Raw genomic sequence first — 24,511 nt, forward strand, 5'->3', positions numbered from 1 at the left:
AAAAAAAAAAAAAAAAAAAAAAAAAAAAAAAGGAAGTTTCCCATATAGCTCTCCAGTAATAAATGTCAAATAAATTAGGGGTAAATGTGAAAATATTTGAGATTCACTAAGTTAATGCAGTTAATGAAATCACATTTCTTTGCTACATAAACCTGATCAAATAGGAATTATGAGTAGATGTGAAGAACATTTAAGAGAATGATTTAGTTTATCTTTGAGGGATTATTTTCTGTACAATATGATTACTATTTTATCTCTTTGTTTCATTCTGTAGTATACAGTTTCTCCAAGAGAACAAGTAAAAATATTTTCCCCCAGTTTCTCAAGTGTTCTTTGAGTGGAATTGAAGTCTCAGGAGCATGTTATGTTTATCCCATTGTTTGGTGTGTCCACCTGTTGATCCTAACTTGAGAATAAAATCCTAAGCTATTAAGGCTCTGTTTACCAGGTCACCTAAAAAGCAGAATATTTATCTTTGTCAGGCATCAGAGTGTTCTACATTAGGGGCTCTTCCTTTCCTAAGAGACTATTCCTGATGTTCTGTGATACTTTGATCTAATTCAGTGAATGCCTGAAACACTGGATACGATCATAGGTTACCAGTCAGATTTTCTCAAAGGAAACTCAACGTTAATATTCACACATAGTGCTTTGCTTGGTGAGATTGGGAATGGTATGAATTCCTATCTGAGCCTGATTATTTTCAGAAAATAGCAAGAACACTGGAGCTTCCTTTCTCAAAAAAGGGGAGGGTCTTTTGGATGCTATCAAACATAGTGAAGAAACAAGTGCTGTGAACAGCCCTTACCCTCAAGTACTGATAGGTGTATATTTCTTTTTATTTTATTTTATTTATTTTATTTTTTGAGACAGAGTTTCGCTCTGTCGCCAGGCGCCAGGCTGGAGTGCAGTGGTGCAATCTCGGCTCACTGCAACCTCTGCCTCCTGGGTTCAAGCGATTCTCCTGCCTCAGCCTCCCAAGTAGCTGTGATTACAGGCACCTGCCACAATGCCTGGCTAATTTTTGTATTTTTAGTAGAGGCAAGGGGTTTCACCATGTTGGTCGGGCTGATCTCGAACTCCAGACTTCGTGATCGGCCCACCTTGGCCTCCCAAAGCGATAGGTGTATATTTCTAATTGTTGGGGAGAAAAGTGAGTATCCAGAGTACTCAGAACAGGTTATTCAAGTATTTCCTCATAAACATTAACAGTGTTAAGAGTCCAGCTGACTACATTGGCTCAACTGAATATAGAAAATTAATAAAGTCCACAAAATACTTTCTGGCTTTAGGTTATCAGTAGGATAACGGCAATTTGAGCTTTATGTTATCCATTGGTTATTTATATCATACTGTATAATCTGGCAGGGATAGGATGGAGACCTTTACATTTGAAAAAGAGGCTTTTTAAAAATAACGAAACAACTTATTTTTTAATCTTCTTGCATTATCTCCAATAAAAGAAGGAATAGAAGACAGGGTGGTGGTGGTAATCAAATATATCTAAGTTTATTTTAGAGCTAGAAAGGACCCAAAGCACACATATGCCTGCCTTCTGCCCTCTGCCCCAGGTAATCAGCATTCTGCAGAAATCACACAAGATTAAATTGGTAATACTCTCAAGCCAAACATTTGTATGTGTAGCCTAATAAAATTAGCATATTATTTTATATTTTTTTGACTATATCTTTGTATTGTCCTTTTCAATTATATTTTTTCCTTACTGAAATCTTCCTGTCCTTTTCTGTTACAGGATTACAGCTGGACAGACATCCGCTGCCCCTTTGAAAAACGAAGAGATGCAGCGTGTGTGTTTTGGGACAATGTAGTATACATTTTGGGAGGCTCTCAGCTTTTCCCGATAAAGCGAATGGACTGTTACAATGTGGTGAAGGATAGCTGGTACTCCAAACTGGGCCCTCCGACACCTCGAGACAGCCTTGCCGCCTGTGCCGCAGAAGGCAAAATTTATACATCTGGAGGTTCAGAAGTAGGTAAGGACTTCTTAAGTATTTTGGTTCGGGGTAAATGCTTTAAAGCCAACTGTCTTGGCTTTCACATTTAAATAAACAGCTGGTATTATCTGTGCAGATACTTTCTTGGTAATTTAAATACATGTTTGTCACATTTTAGAGCCCATCTCCCTAAAGGTTTATCTATCTCATTCCTTTATAAACCATTAAATTACAGAACTTTAGCTTCCTAGATTAATTACCCATTTTTTTTTATCATATTGAAGCATTAGTTGACACTATCTGAATTATAGTTCTAAATTAGTTATTTTGGATACATAATTGTTTTAAAGATTTCATAGTTAACTTACAGACTCTTTAAGAACTCATTACTATATTCAGGCTTTTAAAATTTGCATTATCTTTGCTTTTTATTGGAAAAAAGAATGATCTTTTTATTTAAGTTTTTAATCTAATGACTGGTAGTGGTATTTATGCTTATTGAGCAGAATGGGATGTGAGTGTGGATATAAAAACCTTTCTTATTGAATAGTGCGTTGGAGTCCAGTAGTGACCTTTTTCTAAATGAATACTTTTTCTAAATGACTATTCTAGTGCAGACTAGACACATAATAGCTTTTGTGTGCTTTCATTTTCAAGTAATTTCTTTAGTTTAAATAATGGGCTAATAAAACTAGGAAGACCATGTAAACTGTTATACTTTTGGTCTGTGTGTTTATGTTTTTACCGCCCACTATGTATCAAAGAATACAAAAAAAAATTGTTATTTCCTGAATGGGACCATTTCCTCTCTTTAAAAGCGTTCTTCACAGACTGTTATGATGTAGCTTATTTCAAATACAATAAATCCTTAAGGTGATAGACAGTAACTGTTCTGTGGTACTGCAGATAACTCCATTCCTTCAGCCTCTGCTAAGTATGTTTTTTACTTAAATAGGCTTTTCCACTTTATGTAAACATTTGAAGTTTAGATAAATCTCATCATGCATTACAGGGCTTGAAGACATATATAAGGCTTCTTATTTAATTTTTCTTTTGAAATCACATTTCTTTTTCTAAAGTGTAATTACCAACAAATAAGTCTTTCCAACTGATCCTTTTAAGGATGTTTTCCAGGGTCTATACAAACAGGATTATTAGCATTTTCTTAAACTATTCCTACACTTCGTTGTTGTTGATTAAATATGAAAATGACCCTATGACCCTAAATTCTTCCTTGCTTAACTAATAAGCTCTGTGGTCAGTTCTCTCCAGAACCCCACACACACTAAAGTTAAGCATGATGGGGATTTTTTCTTTTATAGGAAACTCAGCTCTGTATTTATTTGAGTGCTATGATACAAGAACTGAAAGCTGGCACACAAAGCCCAGCATGCTGACCCAGCGCTGCAGCCATGGGATGGTGGAAGCCAATGGCCTGATCTATGTTTGTGGTGGAAGTTTAGGAAACAATGTTTCTGGGAGAGTGCTTAATTCCTGTGAAGTTTATGATCCTGCCACAGAAACGTACGTATCAATTTAAAACTTACTTTACAGTTAATTATATTCTATAAGCTCTGTAGGAAATGTCAAAAGGCCAGAGGAACCCAATAGAAGAATTTTGTCCTTGAGCGAAAAATGTATATAAACTTTTGAGTGTGCTAGGGACAGTTGCAAGTTTATGACCTGGACCCTTCCCTTACACCAGAAATGGCTTGAAAACCTTTTTCTTTCTGGTTCTGCTTGTGCAATAAATGCCTACAAATGAGACACATCTGAATGACTCATCAACTCATAAAATGTTTTTGTTTGAGCAGTCAGGAAATGTAGGGGAGGAGGGGGAAAAATTTATGATCAGTAAAACATTTGTCCTGAAGTGGAAATATTAGATATTGGCCTATGGCATTAATAAAGCATGCCTCCCTAGTTCTTTTTGGGTGTAAACTTCCTAAGTATGTTTGGATTCATGCTTATTAAATAAAATTCTTCTTAAATCAACTCCTTTTAAAAAACCAAAGTGTGTCAAAAAGGCAAAATGCTAAAGAAATAACTGGTTAGTCAGTTTTTCTTAGTTTGTTGTTAGTAATGGAACACATTCAATATAGCCAAAGGAAATGTGCCAATCATTGAATAATGGAGAGGAGACAAAGGCAGGGGTTGTGAGTATAGTGATTAAAGCTGATGAGGACATAAAACAAATGATACCCTAGTTGTACTTTTGTGGAAACATCCAAAGAGCTTTGATAAGAAACTTCACTTGGTCATATGGCTAGATTGCCCATTGTTCTTCCCTTACTAGAACAAGTCATTGGGTAAATATGTTCAACCAAAATGTTATGCCAGAGTTGCATCAAAACTCTTGTGCTTTAAGTTGTATGTTTAGGAAATACTGCCAAACTATAAAACATGGAAGTCTTTAACTCCAGCTACTGCTTTTCTAAAAATTAAGAAATGAGAGGCCTGGCATGATGGCTCATGCTTGTAATCCCAGCACTTTGGGAGGCTTAGGCGGGCAGATCACTTGAGGACAGGAGTTCAAGGTCAGCCTGGCCAACATGGCAAAAATCCCATCTCTACTAAAAATACAAAAACTAGCCGAGTGTTGTAGTGCATGCCTGTAATCCGCTACTGGGGAGGCTGAAGCAAGAAAATTGCTTGAACCCGGAAGGCAGAGATTGCAGTGAGCCAAGACCATGCCACTGCACTCCAGCCTGGGTGACAGAGTAGTGAGAGTCTGTCTCAAAAATAAAATAAGAAATAAGAGCTTAATTATAAAATATGACTAATGTGCATTTATCTATTTATGATTCCCACCTATTTTTAAAAGATTTAAGAAAGCATAATCAATAACATTTCCAATTCAAATGATAGAAGAGCAAGTTGTCTTGAAATTTATCTTTTGCTAAAGATGTTTACCAACTTTGCTCCCTTTTATGTGAACCTCTACCTACTTCCCATAAACCCTATGCTCAAAAAGTGTTAGAGCATACTAGTTGCAAAACTGATTCATTCTGCTAATTATTTTTTATTTCTAAAAAATCTCTTAAAAAGTAGAAGCCATAACCATATAAACTCCAGGTTTCTAAATTTTTACAACTTTATTCAGGCACTATCAATGTAAATTAATAACTTATTTTTACTTACTTTTGTTTCAAGTAAACATAAAGGAATTCTGCAGCTTCTGTATTTTTTAAAACTAGGTGAATATTCAGTTTCAGGAATATTTTAAAACTTACAAGACCGGCCGGGTGCGGTGGCTCACGCCTGCAGTCTCAGCACTTTGGGAGGCCGAGGCGGGCACATCACAAGGTCAGGAGATTGAGACCATCCTAGCCAACATGGTGAAACCACTTCTTTACTAAAATACCAAAAAATCACCCCGGCATGATGGTGTGCACCTGTGGTCCCAGCTACTCAGGAGGCTGAGACATGGGAATCAGTTGAACCTGGGAGGTTGAGGATACAGTGAGCCAAGCTCATGCCGCTGCACTACAGCCTAGGCAACAGAGCAAGACTCTGTCTTAAAAAAGAAAAAAGAAACTTACAAGACCTAGCATCTCCTTCATTTTGTACATATTGAACTTAAACGTTAAATTTGAATTCTCTAGGCTCCCTTCAATTCCTTTAAATTTTCACAAATGAAAAGGTAATGTGAATATAATTATCCTACTCTCAAAAAAATGTTATATTATTTCCTTTTAAAAATATTATCAATTCCAGGTGTGGTGGCTCACGCCCGTAATCCCAGCACTTTGGGAGGCTGAGGCTGATGGATCATCTGAGGTCAGGAGTTCAAGACCAGCCTGACCAACATGATGAAACTGCATCTATACTAAAAATACAAAATTAGCTGGGCCTGGTGGCACATGCCTGTAATCTCAGCTACTTGGTTGGGAGGCTGAGGCAGGAGAATCATTTGAACTTGGGAGGTAGAGGTTGCAGTGAGCCGAGATCATGCCATTGCACTCCAGCCTAGGCAAAAAAAGTGAACAAAACTCTGTCTCAAAAAAAAAAAAAAAGTTATCTAGCCAACCAAGTTTTTTTTTATAAGAATTTTTCTCCTATTTTGTCATTTTTTTTTTTTTTTTTTTTTTTGCAATGGCGTGATGTCAGCTCACCGCAACCTCTGCTTCCCGAGTTCAAGTGATTCTCCCGCCTCAGCCTCCCGAGTAACTTGGATTACAGGCATGCATCACCACATCCAGCTAACTTTGTATTTTTAGTAGAGACGGGGTTTCTCCATGTTGGTCAGGCTGGTCTCGAACTCCCGACCTCAGGTGATCTGCCCGCCTTGGCCTCCCAAAATGCTGGGATTACAGGTGTGAGCCACTGTGCCCGGACATGTTAAGTGTTTTATAATTAGAATGTGTTTAATTGGAATCCGAAAATTAAGCGTGTGGACTACAGAAACACAAATAACACGTTCTCACTCATGTGGGAGCTAAAAACGTTGATCTCATGGAGGTAAACAGTAGAATGATGATTACCAGAGATTGGTTAACAAGTACAGAAATACAACTGGATAGTATAAGTTCTAATATTCAGTAGTAGAGTAGGGAGACTACCGTTAACAATAATTTATTGTATATTTCAAAATACCTAGAGAAGAATTGGAATGTTCCCAATACAAAGAAAATATATTCCACAGTAGCCACGTGGGAAGCTTGAGTTCCTTCCCTAGCCCAAAAAAAAACAAGGAAAGATAAATGTTTGAGGTGATGGATTTCCCAGTGACTCTGATTTGATCATTACACGTTGTTATACATGTGTCAAAATATCATAGGTACCATAAAAATATGTACAAGTATTACGTATCACATTTTAAAATCAATTTTTAAAAAGATGGAGAGGAGCCGAAGCTCATAATAAAAAAGTAACAATCTGAAGAAAGAAAGAAATTATGCCTGTGGAAACAATGTGACACATTTTGAGCAGTCAGAATCTTAAGAAACACTTCTAAACATTAAACTTCAGATTGCAGATAGCAGGGACCTAATATGTACTCTGCATGTGAATTATAGGAGGAAGGGGGATTTGTGAAACTTGTTTTCTAAACCTTTGGGAGATTTAGATATACATAAAAACATGCTCTCTTTTTATGTCATTAACATAGTATTTGGAGAAGAAAGTAGTATGTAAATGGAATTTTTCCAAGTCAAATGCTATATTTAACGCATGATGATAGCTCCGTCTATAAATCTCACTATGTGCAGGGCAGTGAAGACCTAGTTTTTACTGCTTTCCCACTTCCAAGCTGTATGCCGGTCATTTCACCTGGATGAGCATGTGTGTTTTTCCTAAAAACAGCAGCCATGCTGTCCACCACAACTTAACACAGTGCTTTGAAAATGAGAGTGGTAATTGTCAAACCATTTTTAAAACAATACATAAATATAAGACAAAAGAATTGTTAATATTTCAGTTAATCATTGTGCCCTAATTAGATTTTATAAAGTTAAATTCGCCAAGTTGTTTTAAAGAAGAAATATAAATAATAATTACAGAGAGTTACTCTTATGCCAAGTTTCCCTTTTGTTGTTGTTGTTACTGTTGTTTGGAGTCTTTTGGTTTAAATTAGCTGCTAAAAGCACAGGACTGTGTGCCAATACCAGTTTCACAATCACAAATGTCAGACTTGGGAGTATATGCAGAAGAAGGTATTGCATCTCAGAAAAAAATAACTAAACCCTATTGTCTGTGTATATATGTATAATGCTGGTATCTGTGAATTAATATCCTTTAACACGTGCGTCCACATTTATATTCTCAGTTTCATTATTTGTAATAGTGGTTGTGAACACAGCAATGTGAGTTATTAAGCTTGACAGAATGATAGTACTTTTTTGTTACCAGAGCAGAGTAAAGCTCTTAGTGTAAATTTAAAGATGGACATATGAATAGAAACAGATACTATTAATTTCCTGATTACCTGAGTCCATTATAAGTTTATGTTTTACTTATATATAAATAATTAAAGCTATATGTGATAGAACTAGTTCATTTTTCCTGCCAGCAGAGTTGTGAAGAAAGAAAAAAGAATTGCTTCTTTATCTTCTAGTATCTTCCTCTTGTTTTTTGTTCCCATATTGGAAGTTTTTATGAACCTCAGGAAAAGGATATCCTTTAAAAATATGCTTTTTAATAGTCAGATATCCTCATTTTCTTATATCCTATCAGAATTGAAAGGAGTAAAATCCATGTTTACCAATGCATTGATAAATTACTTGTAATCATTGATAAACTTTTGTTTTCTACCCTGCTAGACATTTTATGTGTATATATACCCATATGTGAGTAGTAAATGAGCACTTAATTAGAATAATGGACGTTTCTTATTAGTATGAGTTATTTTGCTTCCTATAAACCAGCACACTAAAAACTGTAATTTTTTTCAGATGGACTGAGCTATGTCCAATGATTGAAGCCAGGAAGAATCATGGGCTGGTGTTTGTAAAAGACAAGATATTTGCTGTAGGTGGTCAGAATGGTTTAGGTATGTGATGTTAATTCACTGTTTCACTTCCCTGATCAGTTTGCTGATACTTCCTTAAATTATTGAAGCATTGTTTTAAAATCTAGATACAAGCATTTACCATGTATATTATTATATCTATTTTTATAGTTTTCTGGTAACTAACATCTTTGGTAAACCATCGCAGAATGTTAAACATTCTTGTTTATGAAATGTTGCAGTGGTCACCAGTCATTATGACAATTTTAGATGGCTCCTATACATTTCCACATACTTCCTGGGGAATGATGTAGAATCAGCTTAAGAACTATTGAGCAGTGGAAATATTCAAACTTGGCTGGGCGCGGTGGCTCACGCCTGTAATCCCAGCACTTTGGGAGGCCAAGACAAGCGGATCACGAGGTCAAGAGATCGAGACCATCCTGGCCAACATGGTGAAACCCCGTCTCTACTAAAAATGCAAAAATTAGCTGGGCGTGGTGGCACGCGCCAGCTACTCGGGAGGTTGAGGCAGGAGAATTGCTTGAAACCAGGAGGCGGAGGTTGCAGTGAGCCGAGATTCCGCCACTGCACTCGGGCCTGGCAATGGAGCGAGACTCTGTCTCAATAAAAAAAAAAAAAAAGAAATATTCAAACTTTTAAAAACCTTTAAAAAACTTTTTAAATACAAGTTGTAAGACTTGTATCCAGGTCCTAAACTGTAACATTTTCTAAATATTTTTAAACATTGCATGAAATTATCAGTATAATAATTTTTAAATGACTAAATTTGGCATTTTGTTTTCATAAATAATGATGTACTAAAGAATCTTAAACAATTGTCTTAAGTGAAAGGGAGTCTGAACTGAATGTAGAAATAAGCTTTATTTTAGTCAGTACATTTAAGCATTACTTAAATGTAGCGAATAATTTCTTTTCCTTCTTCTGTCCCTGTCCATTGCTATTTTCCATAAGCTGCTAATAGGAGAAAAAAGAAGGACATTTGAATAATTATAAACAAAGTTAATCAGAAGGGAAATCACTGATCAGTTTATTTCGCATTTTTCCAGGGTAGATAGAACATTTTAAATTTTATAGAAAAGAATCAATATTTTAAAATATTAAATTTCTATTGTGTTAAGAGTAAGAATTTAGGTGGTGGCTATGTGGACATTCATTGTAAAATTACAATTTTTCTGTGTGTTTGAAATTTTTCATGATAAAATATTGGAAAAATACAAAAAGTTACTACTTTAAGAAATCTTAGAATTGTTCATATCATTTTCCATGTTGTTCATTTTGTTTTATTCTTTTGAAGGTGGTCTGGACAATGTGGAATATTACGATATTAAGTTGAATGAATGGAAGATGGTCTCACCGATGCCATGGAAGGGTGTAACAGTGAAGTGTGCAGCAGTTGGCTCTATAGTTTATGTCTTGGCTGGTTTTCAGGGTGTTGGTCGATTAGGACACATTCTCGAATATAATACTGAAACAGACAAATGGATTGCCAACTCCAAAGTTCGTGCTTTTCCAGTCACAAGTTGTTTAATTTGTGTTGTTGATACTTGTGGAGCAAATGAAGAGACTCTTGAAACATGAAAAATGAGTGAACTTCAGACTCATCAGAGACTCAGAAATACAGCCACCAGTGCTTTGTTCCAAGGGTTTGGTGACAAAGTTTTGGTTTGGTGTTTTGGTAAAGAAAGTTTCAAGTGAAATGAGGTCCCTATAAAATAGATGTTTCTTTTATATGGATTTCCTTACTTAATTCAAACATCATATTTTAGCTGGTCATAAAACCAAGAACATATTTAGCAAGAAAAGTTAAAAATTATAAGCATTTGTTGAAAATATGAATTTCTTGAATGAATTTCACATTTATAACTATGATTTTGGCAGAATGAGAGATTGGCTCATCAGTGGAGCAGCAGCATCTTAGCTCTAGATTCTATTTTCATGCATCACAGAAGTGCTATGTGGTTAGATCTGTTTGTACTCAGTCAAGAACTAAGAAATAGTATGAATTGTAAGTCAAGATGGGCAACTCAGATGGAGCAGCTTAGTCCCACATAGTTTGCTTGTCTTTATTTTATTTAGCACCAAATGTATTCCATTTTAAAAGTAAGCCACAGTGAATCAAGGCATATACACACTTACTCACAAAACTTCCTAAACAGATTTGGAATGTGTTCAACTTCTCATGAAATGTATTTAATCCACTTTAATACATTCCATCTTTTTAACATAAAATGTAAAGCTTAGCACCCATCATTAATTTACGTCACTGCTTTATCCAGTGGTTAAAAAAAAGATTCTGCCTCTTTAGTCCTCACTGTTAAATAAAATCCAATCATAATAAGTGATTAACTAGCAAAAGGTAAAGCTATTTATAGCAAATTTCTAGATCATTAGAGAAGCACTGGTAGTTGAACCACAATATCAGTATTGACTTTTAACTTCTTTAAAGAGATCATGAATTCTTTTCCCTTAGCCAGAACATGAGATACTTAACCTAGTTGTCTTTAAAAGTTTTGTAATCATGAGTTAAATATGTTATCTCCTAGTCATTGCTTTTATGTGATCAATAAATCTTTTGCAAACCCAACTACTTATTTCTTCCATAGTAATACTTTGCCTTTTTCACTGCGTATGGAATGAGCCATGTAAAGCTGTCACCATAAATGTTTTTATCTGATAATATTAAATATTTTTTAACTTAAAGTAATTTTATTCGTTCTTCAAGTATGTTAGGTAATGGTTGTTTTTAGAATTTGTGAAGCAGTGTCTCTTAATTTTCAGTTTTCTTTATATAGAGGTTATAATAGTCTTAAACCCTAAAAATGTTTAAATCAAAAACAAATTAGGAAAAACATAATGGTAGGTATATTTCTATTTGTGTAGGGTTTTTAAATGAACATAACAGCTTTATTGAGATATAATTCACATACCATACAATTCACCATTTAAAGTATACTATTCAGGCCAGGCATGGTGTCTCACACCTATAATCCCAGCACTTTGGGAGGCTGAGGCACATAGATCATCTGAGGTCCGGAGTTCAAGACCAGCCTGGCCAACATGATGAGACCCCATCTCTAATAAAAATACAAAACTTAGCCAGGCCTGGTAATGCGTGCTTGTGATCTCAGCTACTCAGGAGGCTGAGGCAGAAGAATCACTTGAACCCGACAGGCAGAGGTTGTGGGGAGTCAAGATCAAGTTACTACACCCCAGCCTGGGCGACAGAGCAAGACTCTAAAAAAAAAAAAAAAAAAAAAAGTGCACTATTCAGTGGTTTTTAGTATATCCACAGAGTTGTACAAGTATCACCACAATTTTAGAACATTTTCATCACCCCAAAAAGAGACCTTGCACTGATTAGCAGTGGCTCCGTATTCCCCCCCACCCCTGTTTTAGTTTCCTAGGGCTACCATAACAAATTGCTGCAAACTTGGGGTGGCTTTAAATAACAAATTTATTTTCTCACAATTCAGGAGGCCAGCAGTCCTAAATCAAGGTAATGGCAGGGTCAGCTCCTTCTGGAGGCTCTGCAGCAGAAACTGCCCGTGCCTTTCCCCTTCTGGTGGTTGCCAGCAATCTTCAGCATTCCTTGACCTGTAGCTGCAGCACTTCAATCTCTGTCTTCCCATGGGCTTTTTTCCTGTGTCTCTGTCTTCACATGGTATTCTTATAAGGATAACATAAGAGCCGGACATAGTGGCTCAGGCCAGTAATTTCAACACTTTGGAAGGTGGAAGCAGGAAGGTCACTTGAGTTCAAGACCCTGTCTCTACAAAAAAGTAAAATTAAAAAGTTAGCAAGTGTGGTGGTATATGCCTGCAGTCATAGCTTTCCTTCTGAGTAGTGTGTTTTTTTCCTTAGTAATCTGTATTATAATTCCTAATTAGAGTTTTTTTCTGCCTTGGAAATTTCTACAGAATTGTCAATATCAGGATAGTAGGTAAAAGTGCACCCACTATACTGACAAGGACATTTTCTATTTTGTTCCCCAAAACTTCCTGTCCTGCAAAGTGCTCTGCTTTCTTTTTAGTAAACGTTTGAGAAGTTAATGTTATATCCTTTGCAGTGATACTATTTTGATGACAAAGTAATTCAGTTTATGCTTTCAAAAATCACAATTTGGACATAAAAATTTAGCATCTTAAAAAAAATTGTTGCTATTTAAAAAAAAATACCTTTGTGACTTTGTGGCCTAGTTCGCAAAAACTTGACATATTGTCCCATGAAAATTTTGATTCATTATTTTGACATGACAACATTACTAACAAAATCAGTCATTTAATAGTTATTCCACCAAGCGGTGTATATTCCTTTTGCCATGTATACTGTTAACAGCAAAAATTTTGGATTGGCTACATATGCCAGGGTAAAGGAGGTATTTAGAGGAAATTTTGCTTTCTATGATTAATACTATTAAATATACTAAAGACTTGAGAAAATCCAATTTACTTCCACATGGCACCAAACCAGCTGTCACTGAAAGTCATTATTTGGATTCTAAGTCCAAATAATTTGTCCTTTTAATGAAAGGACATTTTACAGGTGGCATCATTCAGCATTTGATAAATCCTTCCTTCAGACATCCTCCTCCCTCTTTACAGTTGCCTCAGAAGACTTTAAAAAGCTTGAATCCACTTTTATCTTCCTAACCTTCCTCCCTCCCAAGATGATTCACACTACTTTGGAAAAAATAAAAATTAAAAAAAAAGTCTGTTCTGGGAAATTGTTTGAAATGTTACCCTTACTAACTAGAAATCTTTTTACTCTCCAAAGCTTTACGCCCTCTCTCATAAAAGATTTAAAATGGGCTTCAAGATCTAGTTTGGGTCTTAAAGAAATTCCCTCAGACTTTATCTTCTAACCCTCTTTAATTTGTTCCCATTATCTATATTTTCCAAGAGTACTTTATTTCTATAATTGTTCTTATATATAGTATGCCGTTCTTGTTTCATGTTATCCTTTCTGACAATACTTTAGTTTCTTTAACTTTTAAAAATATTTTTGGTGTTTTCGTTTCCTCTAACTTCCTTTTCTGTTTCCTTGCTTTGCTCTTTGTTGGCATCTGCATTCAAATATCTAGACCCTGACTGTGAATTTGTATTAAAAATGAGACATTTGAAAATTGATAATTCAGGGTTACAAGGGTGCGCTTAATCAGTGAACTTCATTATATGATGATGAGATGACTAACTATTTGTTGGTGGTCCATAAGAGATCCATAGGTATTTTTCTGGGATGTTTGACTCACTATTCAATAAACATAGGCCCTCTCTCTACCTGATGTCCTGGAATCTGAAGTCTCTCTTGTTCCCTTTTATTGGGGAGGAATCCTATCTCCTATCAGGTTGAGTCACTTGTTTCTTCCAATTGGAAGAGAAGGCAGCAGTATTTTAACTCTGCCATTTGAAGCAATCAGAAGTTTCCTTCCTGTAACCCCACTCTCTTAATTTCCACCTACACCATCACCAACCAATCACTACCAAGTTCTGCAAGCCCTAGGGTTTCATTGTCACACGCATTCTACCTAGACAGCCTCAACCAGCATTCTGGCCTTGCCCCTCTCTACATTCACCCAGTACTGGGCTTACCCTCACTTAAGTTTCAGCCACCATTGGTATTATTTTAGGTCTTTGATCCCAGCAAAGTCCTTACACATGCTGACATTTGCAAGAAGAGAAGTCAGTGGCTACAGAGCAATACTGGTTCATACAAGAAGGTAATAAATATATTAAGGTTAATGAAAGCCAAGTTTCTAGTTATCAAGGGAGTTAGAAATATAGGGGGAAAATAAAAATGAATCATGATTTTGGATTGAAATTGGAGATCAGTGCAAACTCGTTTTTTTTTTTTTTTTCATAGCCTTAGACATAGAAGGCATAATTTTCAATGTATAGAATATAGAAATATGTTTGGTGTAAATTTTTTTTTTTTGAGACGGAGTTTCACTCTTGTTACCCAGGCTGGAGTGCAATGGCACCATCTCGGCTCACCGCAACCTCCGCCTCCTGGGTTCAGGCAATTCTCCTGCCTCAACCTCCTGAGTAGCTGGGATTACAGGCACGCGCCACCATGCCCAGCTGATTTTTTGTATTTTTAGTAGAGACGGGGTTTCACCATGTTGACCAGGATGGTCTCGATCTCTTGACCTTGTGATCCACCCGCCTCAGCTTCCCAAAGTGCTGGGATTATAGGCTTGAGCCACCACGCCTGGCCAATTTTTTTTTATATGTATGTATTTCCTAGCAATGCTTATGAGAGCAAAGACATCCCAGTAGCAATAAGCACACTTAAAGTTCAGATCTTGATTTCTAAGTAGCACCAAAAAGATCCCTGGAGAAATACTGATTCCAGAACTGGAGCAGAGAATGTAAAAATAAGCCTGGAACATCTCTAGACCAGAAACTAAAAAAGCGCTCAAGTAATCATGAGGATTTCTTTTTCTTTTTTTTTTTTTTTTTTTTGGTCCTTTTTCAAATGTGCAAAGGAGCTTAAAGGGGTTCCCACTGGCCAAACTGGAGATGACCTGAGCATCAAAATAAATGATAGTAATGGATTATAACTCACTGAATAGCACTGGAAGTCATGAGTCCATACTGATATGAATAAGTGAATGAGCTAAAAAATTTGGATGAACAATCAGATTTTTATATACTTACAGAGTACCTCCCCACAAAATTCTTATTAATAAAAAGGAAAATAATAACTTTATGGTAGAACAGCTTGACAGACACCACCATAAGCAAGTGATCGATTGAGCATTACAGGTAACAGAACAAATTGAAATTGTGCACAACCTACAATGAATGTGAAAACCACAGCATCATTTCTGTGATAATCCTGCCAAAGATGCATAACTTGAATCTAATCAAGAGAAAACATCAAACAGACATGCACTAAGGAACTTCTGCAGTATAACCAGCCTGTAATCTTTAATAGTGTCAAGGTCATGAAAAGTAAAGACAGTCTTCCAAACTGAAGGAGAAACAAAAAATATGGCTAAGCAACAATGATTCTGAACTGGACCCTTTTCCTAAAAATGACAATATTGGGACATCTGGCAACACATGAATGGAGTCTAAGGATTAGATAGTAGTAGTGCATCAGTATCAATGTCCTAATTGTGTTGTGGCTATGTAGAATGCCCTGGTTTGTAGAAAATATACAATAAATATTTGGGTGATGGGGCATTAGGTCTGCAATATAGTTTCAAATGGTTCAGAAAAAAAAAAAGTTACTTGTACTAAAAAGGAAATCTTCTCTGACCACAGGACAGAGGACAAAAAAGATTTTAAAAAGTTATTTGTACTGCTATTTGTAACTTTTCCATATATTTGTTTCAAAATAAATTAATTGCATTGATTAAAGAAAATAAAAAACTAGTTTGGACTAGTTCCCATTCCTGTAGATTCTAGTGTCTTCAAAATCCAAACAAATTACATGAGCAAGAATGATGACTCATTTCTAGCCCAATAATCCTAAAACCACCAACACAAATCTGTAATCCAACAAAGTCAGATTTACTGACTTATTGCAGTCAATGAGACTGCACACCAGAGGAGCTGTGGGGTGTCTCACTGTACAAAATAAAAGGTCGTTATTGTAAGGTTTTTTTGGGGGGGGAGGGGGGAGGGTGAAGTTTAAATGAAATCTCAAAGCATAACTGTGTGTAAAAGCATTAACATCAGGTCCGGACCGAGAATTGAATGTAGGGCATGTTTCCTTGGAAATTGCAAGGTTAAGAAAATAATGTTTTCAGAAACCGTTTATCTGAAGCTCTACACCTGGGTAGAAACTGAGGCTGCTTCTCTGTGTCAAAGAGACTTAAAGCCTCCAGGTAAGTATGGGACGTTTCACTTGTTCTGATACAATTTCAAATAGCAACGTTTATGTGGAGTTTAAAGAACAAGGTTTCTCAGTGAATAGTAAGAATATAGTACCGTACGTACTCAAAGAGGTAATAGTTTTCCGTTGCAGTATGTTCTAAAAGAAACATTGTTTCCGTTAATGTCACATCTAGCTTTATTTGACTGTTATCCATCCAGATGAAAGGCTAGGCAGATTGTTACTTTCTCAACCTGAGCTAATTTTTACTCTCAGCAAGAACGACTCGGTCTATCAAATCACAGCTAATTCTCTCAGGGACTTGCTGAAATTCTGCGTTTGCCTGCTCCGCCTTCCTCTCATTTTGGACCTCAAACCTTCCTGTAGTCCGAGGCCCTGCACTGGGATCAAAGGCGCCTCCCGTTCTTCACCCTAACCATTCAAGCATCCCGCCTTCCCAGGACACCCTCAAAGCGACAGAACGGTCGCTCTTCTCAAGTCCTATTGGCTCAAGTTCACGCCTCTCCTGGCACTGGGTAAGACAGGAAGAAAAAGGCCTTCCCCAGGCGCGAGAAGATGACGTCACAGTAGCCCGGCCAGGCGCCGCGGCCGCCTGGGGCTCTCTGCCTGCTGACTGGCGTCGACCGGGGCCGATCGAAGACTCCTCCGTCAGCGACGCCTTCGCAATGGCCATTTGTCAATTCTTCCTTCAAGGCCGGTGCCGCTTTGGAGATCGGTGCTGGAACGAACATCCAGGTGCCAGGGGTGCAGGAGGAGGACGGCAACAACCGCAGCAGCAGCTTTCAGGTGACTCTCCTCGGACTCCTCCGCCGTAGCCGAGCCGGGATGGGCCCGCTGGCAGGGACCGGGCGACGCGTGTGTCCGGGTGCTGGTGACCCCGACGTGCCCGCGTCGCAGCCTTGCCGGCCCCACTCAGCGGGCCCTGCACGATGTTTGTAAACCGAGAGTTTTATCTGCTTATTATTTATGTGATCGGTTTTTATTGAGCTTCTGAGAACTGGGGTTTGGGCCTGGACGCTTGCGTACGAAACTGAGTTTTTAAATCGGAAGTACCTATCGAAATTGCTTTGTAGGTGAATGACCGTAATTTAATATAATTTTTACTAAATTGTTTTTTCGATGGTGAGGCTAGCAGCTTGGGTCAGAATCAGGACTTCTCATTTTGGAGAAATTGCGGCCTTCTTTGAAGATCTAATAAAACCTATAGAGCCATACCGCAGAAAAACGCACCTGGTCATAAATTTGGGGTGAAATTGGGAAGGTGGGACCCCCAGTTAAGAACTCTCCTGGTTATGTAGAAAGGGGAGGTGGAGGGCCACGTGGATCTACTCCCTAGGCCTAGATCATTGTCAGAACTTTTTATCTTAAAGGAGAGTTAAGACATGAAACCTTAGAATAACAAAAGATTTTAAAGACCGGGTTAATAATTAGGTGCTGTCTCCCTTCCCCTCCTTTAGGGCTATTCATCTGACCTTTATTTTTTTATTTTATTTTGAGACGGAGTTTCGCTCTGGCTCCTATGCTGGAGTGCAGTGGTGTGATTTCAACTTACTGCAACCTTTGCCTCCCTAGCTGAAGCGATTCTCCTGCCTCAGCCTCCCAAGTAGCTGAGATTACAGGTGCCCGCCAACATGCCCTTTAGAATAAGATACCATTAACTCCTACTTGAGGGATCTAGTGTAGCAATCTCCACTCTTTTCTTTATCGATTTATTAAGGTAATTAGAGTTGCAGGATGAACTTTCACATCTGGGCATATATGTCATTCCAGCTTTTAATATATTTCATGCTGTATCGCCTAATTCAGTTAGAAACAAGATGAGTTACCTTAATCTTAACCCCAACTAGGAAGTAATAAGTAAATGAGATTACTAAAGTGGCTATTTTTAGCTCATTTTTATATTTATGAAATATTGGAAAGCTACTCATAGAGGAACTACATCCATTTTGTTCACGTGTAAATATCTGGTATAATCTCCCTGTGAAAATAGGTGTGTAGGTGTTTGCCCAGAGAAAAGACTGAATCAAATAGACCTAGGCATCTATCCAAAAACAGGAGGTAGAATCTAATCTTTTATATTCAAAAAGCTTTCATTCAATGTCTATTTTTCAGCCTTTACTACAATATAAGGCCTGGTAGGGGAGCAAAGAATGATAAAAACACAAGTTCTTATCCTGAAGGAGTTTATGATTTATGATGCATGCCCTCTATCAACTTCACTATCAAGCAGTTGTTTATTCAATCAGCTTATGTTAGCTGAATTTAATAATATCAATATTTTTTGTATATTTCTCTATATTATTTTCTTCTCAATCTCAAACAAAAATGCAGTTGACCACTATGTGATTTGTTGATATTACAGCCTAACTATGTAAATCAAAAATGAAGAGATTGTCATTTAAAATGAGTGGAAATGTAATGCTTGTTAAATCTTTCTGTAATGTCTAAACATACTAAGACACAATTAGGATTTTTGAGATTTAAAAGAACAGTTGCTGGGCACAATAGCTCACACCTGTAATCCCAGCACTTTGGGAGGCTGAGGTGGGTGGATTGCTTGAACCCAGGAGTTAGAGACCAGCCTGGGCAATATGGCAAGACCCCATCTCTACAAAAAGTACAAAAATTAGCCAAGTGTAGTGGTTTGCGCCTGTGGTCTCAGCTGCTCAGGAGGCTGAGGTGGAAGGATTGATTGAGCCTGGGAGACTGAGGTTACAGTGAGCCGAGATCATGCCACTGTACTCCTCCCTGGGTAACAGACTGAGACCCTATCTCACTTAAAAAGAAAAGTTACTAGTAAAGTTATTTTGTTTTATTGTGTATTTCAGGTAATAACAGACGTGGATGGAATACCACTAGCCAAAGATATTCTAATGTCATCCAGCCATCCAGTTTTTCCAAATCCGCACCATGGGGGGGCAGCAGAGATCAAGAAAAGCCATCTTTTGGTTCTTTTGATTCAGGAGCTTCAACTAACAGGAACGAGGGCTTTGGATTGCCTGAGAACCCATTTGCTTCACTTAGTCCCGAGGAGCAGAAAGATGAAAAGAAACTTCTGTAAGTGAAAGCTTTCAGGAAAAATACTGTCCATTTGCTTATGTTTTTTTCAAAAGCACTTACAGTCTTTGGTTTTTGTGGGGGTTTTTTTTGTAACATCTTTTCACAATACAGTATTTTCTTCTTTTAAAAAATACATTATTTTAAAATCAGAGTAAGCAAAAAGAAGAAAAACCACCCACGATCCTATCACTCATAGATAGCCACTGTTTTGCTTTGTATTATCCTAGACTTTATTTCACTTAAATATATATCATCTTTCTATAATAGTAGAGTGCCTTCTTTTTTTTTTTTGAGACGGAGTTTCGCTCTTGTTACCCAGGCTGGAGTGCAATGGCACGATCTCGGCTCACCACAACCTCCGCCTCCTGGGTTCAGGCAATTCTCCTCCCTCAGCCTCCTGAGTAGCTGGGATTACAGGCACGTGCCACCATGCCCAGCTGATTTTTTGTATTTTTAGTAGAGACGGGGTTTCACCATGTTGACCAGGATGGTCTCGATCTCTTGACCTCGTGATCCACCCGCCTCGGCCTCCCAAAGTGCTGGGATTACAGGCGTGAGCCACCGCGCCCGGCGTAGAGTGCCTTCTTAGGGGTAATTACACCTTTTCCACTTTCTGTTGATAACACTATATTGTGAATATCTTCCTAAGATTAGTCCTGCTTAAGTTCATTCTACCTTACAAGTCCTTAAAGTATGATGTAATTTAGAACAATTTGTGAACTTGGAGGTTACTTATATACTATCTCTTTCTTTTTTTTTTTTTTTGAAATGGAGTCTTGCTCTGTTGCCCAGGCTAGAGTGCAGTGGTGCAATCTCAGCTCACTGCAACCTCTGCCTTCCAGGCTCAAGCCATTCTCCTGCCTCAGCCTCCTGAGTAGCTGGGATTACAGATGCCCGCCACTAAGTCAGCTAATTTTTGTGTTTTTATTAGAGATGGGGTTTCACCATGTTGGCCAGGCTGGTCTTGTGATCTGCCAACCTCAGCCTTCCAAAGTGCTAGGATTATAGGCATGAGCCACCATGCCCAGCTGTGTATCTTATTTCTTTCTAAAACTTTTACTTAGATTATCCTATTCAAATTGATCTCATTTGATTTCCTACATTTACTGTGGAGTAGATACATGACATTTCTTGAGAATATTTATGATAAAATTTATGACTGGTGTCAAAACAATGCTTGGTTATCTGTAATGTTTCCTCAACTTATGGTGCCCAGGATGGAATTTAAATGTAATTTGTTAGTCTTTTACTTTTCCTAATTAAATCAGAACCAGTGGTAGACGTTTTGAGCTATGTACCATATACAACCAATTTTTTTTTTAAGTAAATGAACAAACAAAACCCTCCTTTCTGTATTTGTTGCAATCCTAAATTTAACACAGTTTTCTCTGTGATAATTCTCCTTTTATTGACACAGTCTGACTAGGAGGAAACTTTAATTTAGAGCTGAATCTACCTATGGCTTTACCGCAGATTAGTTGTATGGATGTGGGTCTGTTTCTCCTGTTGCAAAATGTGAGAATTAGATAAAATGATCTTTGAAGACCTATAACCCACTTTTAAAATGTTATAATTCTGTATCATGTAAGTGGTACTTTGTTCTCAGTTAAATTATTATTAATGTTTGTGATAATTAACACAGAAAGATTAAAGTTAGTGTTTTAGATTTTAATTCCTAAAAGGAGTATGGTATCTATGATTGTTTTTAAGGTAAGTATAGTGGTTAATGGTTCAGCGTATTGGAAAATCAAACTCATTAACTTCTCTGACATTATAATACTATGTATAACCATGAAATACATTTCACACTTCTATAAACTTGTGTTTTAAAGAACACCCTTCAGAAAACATAATGGAAAAGATTTTGAACTATGTATTTACCAGAATTTACAATTTCAGTTGTTGAAAATCATTGACAATAAATTTTACCAAGCAGCTAAGAAGATCCTTTACTTTTTATTGCTTTTTTGTCTTTTTTGCAGGGAAGGAATTGTAAAAGATATGGAGGTTTGGGAATCATCAGGGCAGTGGATATTTTCTGTTTATTCACCAGTGAAAAAGAAACCTAATATTTCAGGTAACTGAAAAATTGTGCATTTTAAAAATATGTTCTAAAACTATTATTTTCTAAAACCAAAAGAATGACAAATAAAGAAATCAACAACCAACTAGGAGAGTTTGGACATTGTTTAAAGTATTTGAGTATTCTAGCCAAACTTTATAATTTAGAGATTAAGTTTGGAAAACATAGCCTTTTAAGACATGTAGTTCTTGTGAGAAAACATTTAAATAAAACCGAGGAAGAGGTTCTGCATTCTTGTTTCCCTGAATGTACAACTTTGGAACCTCTTAGCTTCCTGTAGTGAATAAAAGAGTCACACCCTGCCTGTCATTAAGGCCTTGGCTGCCTGATGCTGTTCTTTCTTCCCTATCTTTCCTTCTAAGAATAGTTATTTTTCATAAAGTGTGTTGAGACCTGGAGATAATGTTTAAATGTGAGGAGGCTTAGCTGGGCTACAGGGGTAGCATTTCTTTTTCTTTTCTTTTTTTTTTTTTTGAGACAGAGTTTTAGTCTGTTGCCCAGGCTAGAGTGCAATGATGTGATCTCGGCTTGCTGCAATTTCCACCTCCCAGGTTCAAGTGATTCTCCTGCCTCAGCCTCCAAGTAGCTGGGATTACAGGAGTCTACCACCATGCCTGGCTAATTTTTGTATTTTTAGTAAAGATGGAGATTCGCCATGTTGGCCAGGCTGATCTTGAACTTCTGACCGCAAGTGATCACCCACCTAGGCCTCCCAAAGTGCTGTGATTACAGGCGTACGCCACCACACCTGGCCTGGCATAGTATTTGCTTTAGAATACCACAGTTTTTTTGTTTTTTGTTTTTTTTGAGACAGAGTCTCACTTTGTTACCCAGAATGGAGTGCAGTGGCATGATTTCAGTTCAGTGCAGCCTCCACCTCCCGGGTTCAAGCAATTCTCCTGCCTCAGCCTCCTGAGTAGCTGGGATTACAGGTACACGCCACCACACCCAGCAGATATTTTTGTATTTTCAGTGGAGACAGGATTTCACCATGTTGGCCAGGATGGTCTCGATCTCTTGACCTTGTGATCTGCCCACCTTGGCTTCCCAAAGTGCTAGGATTACAGGCATGAGCCACCACACCAGGCAGGCCTTTTTTTTTTTTTTTTTGGTCCATAGTCCCTAAGCCCTTTTTGGGCTAAAACCTAGACTACCAAACCCACTGTGGTGTTCCTGGGCCTCCACCCTTTTGAGGAAACAGTGGGTACCTTGCAGCTGGGAGCACTTTTAATCAATATCACAGAACCTTGGGATCTTTCCTCTATCTCAGTTCTAGTTGCTCATTTTCTGTGAGCATTTGCATTACAGCATTTCTTTGTTATTTATCACTTGTCCATTTAACAAATATTTACTGAATTTCTTTTGTGCTCCATGCTAGGAATATAGTGATGAGCAAGACAGACAAGATCCCTTCCTTATAAATCTTACGTTCTTGAGGGAGGAAGACAATGGATGCAAATAAACTAAGATAATTTCAGATGATATTTTCTATAAAAAAACAACAAAGTATTAATCCCTCAATCAGCTTAAGTATTAGTACTTGAGAAATAATCCATTCCAATTTGAACTTAATGCCTCTTGCCCTAAAGCAGTGGTTCTCAAAATGTGGATTCCTGAATACAGTTGCCAAATGAAATATGGGACATCCAGTTCAATTTAAATTTCAGATATACAGTATTTTTAGTATATGTACATCCCATGTAATATTTGGGGCACATTTATACTAAAAAAGTATTTGTTGTATATCTGAAATTCAAATTTAACTAGGCCTCCTGTATTTTTATTTGCTAATTCTAGCAATTTTATCCCTGATAACCTTTTAGAAGCTGCATAAGTTCAAAAATATTTCATAATAATACTAAGTGATTAGTTGCCATTTTTCACTGTGTTGACCTGTGCACTGTTGGTACAAAAGCATTGATGAGTAGAACTTCTTGTATCTTAGTATGAATCAAGGCAGAGACAATAAATTACTCGTAGATTATAGTCACAATAAAAAACATTTTTAATGCCATTTGAACTTACTTAAGAAGTTCCTTTATGACGAGATAAAATTTATTAATTTTGTTAACCCTTGATACTGAGTACACACCTTTTTAATATTCTATGTGATAAAATGGGAAGCACACACCAAGTGTGTCTGCCCCATGCCCATGGTTATCTTACCTGATTGTTCGAGTTGTGACTAAGTTAGCCACTTTTTTCAAAAACAGTATGGATTTGAAAGGAATTAGAACTATGGTTATTTGGAAGCAAACAGTTGCTAGTGTTTATTACCAAAGGCAAAATTAAAACTTTCATGCAAAAATTGGAATTTTGGAAAACTTTTTTGTCATCATGAGCATGAGGGCTTCTCAGTACTTAAACTCTCTTCTGATGAAACGGATGGCAACATTCACAAATATGAGGGCTGCATGCAGCAGCTCATGCCTGTCATCCCAGTGCTTTGGGATACTGAGGTGGAGGGATGGCTTCAAGCCAGGAATTCAAGACCAGCCTGGACAACATAGCAAGACCCTGCCTCTACAAAAAATACAAAAATTAGCCTCAGCATGGTGGCATATGCCTAGAGTCTTAGCTGCTTGGGATGCTGAGATGGGAGGATTATTTGAGTTTAAGAGTTCAAAGTTATGGTGAGCTATGATGGTGCTGCCACACTCCAGCCTGGATGACAGAGCAAGACTCTGTCTCTTTATAAATTTTTTGGTGTTGTATATTAACTTGCTAATGTTTGGAATTTCTGCATAACTCAGTGAACTGGCATCTCTCAAATGACTGTGTGATATTTCAAAATTATGCATGGCTGAAAGTCTATTCTACATGCATGATAAACCATCAGATTTTAATATAGCACAAAAAGTTCATTAGTATGGCTTGAGTCTATGTTATAGTTAACCTTTAAGAAACTACCACTTGTCCTGCCGGGCGCGGTGGCTCAAGCCTGTAATCCCAGCACTTTGGGAGGTCGAGGTGGGTGGATCACAAGGTCAAGAGATCAAGACCATCCTGGTGAACGTGGTGAAACCCCATCTCTACTAAAAATACAAAACATTAACTGGGCATGGTGGCGCGTGCCTGTAATCCCAGCTACTCAGGAGG

The 24,511-nt window shown here is 37.4% G+C and overlaps 2 protein-coding genes across 6 annotated transcripts in view; both read left to right on the forward strand.

Moving 5' to 3' along the window:
• Nucleotides 1-11,127, forward strand: part of KLHL7 (kelch like family member 7) — a 75,597-nt gene extending 64,470 nt beyond the window's left edge. For 2 of the 4 annotated variants that reach the window (XM_017526980.2, XM_037737902.1), the window contains exons 9-12: nt 1,754-1,994; nt 3,278-3,479; nt 8,348-8,445; nt 9,722-10,224. In XM_017526980.2, coding sequence (XP_017382469.1) covers nt 1,754-1,994; nt 3,278-3,479; nt 8,348-8,445; nt 9,722-10,005 — 825 coding nt within the window. In that variant the 3' untranslated portion in view covers nt 10,006-10,224. Of the gene's footprint in view, nt 1-1,753; nt 1,995-3,277; nt 3,480-8,347; nt 8,446-9,721 lie in introns of all 4 variants that reach the window. The other 2 variants (XM_017526979.1, XM_017526981.2) reach the window with 2 other exon arrangements.
• Nucleotides 11,128-16,479: 5,352 nt separating this feature from the next.
• Nucleotides 16,480-24,511, forward strand: part of NUP42 (nucleoporin 42) — a 17,218-nt gene continuing 9,186 nt past the window's right edge. The window contains exons 1-3 of one of the 2 annotated variants that reach the window (XM_017526982.2): nt 16,480-17,055; nt 19,098-19,326; nt 21,312-21,406. In XM_017526982.2, coding sequence (XP_017382471.1) covers nt 16,935-17,055; nt 19,098-19,326; nt 21,312-21,406 — 445 coding nt within the window. In that variant the 5' untranslated portion in view covers nt 16,480-16,934. The remainder of the gene's footprint in view (nt 17,056-19,097; nt 19,327-21,311; nt 21,407-24,511) is intronic. The other variant, XM_017526983.2, reaches the window with a different exon arrangement.

Source organism: Cebus imitator, unplaced genomic scaffold (assembly GCF_001604975.1).
Source record: "Cebus imitator isolate Cc_AM_T3 unplaced genomic scaffold, Cebus_imitator-1.0 Scaffold45, whole genome shotgun sequence".
NCBI lineage: Eukaryota > Metazoa > Chordata > Mammalia > Primates > Cebidae > Cebus > Cebus imitator.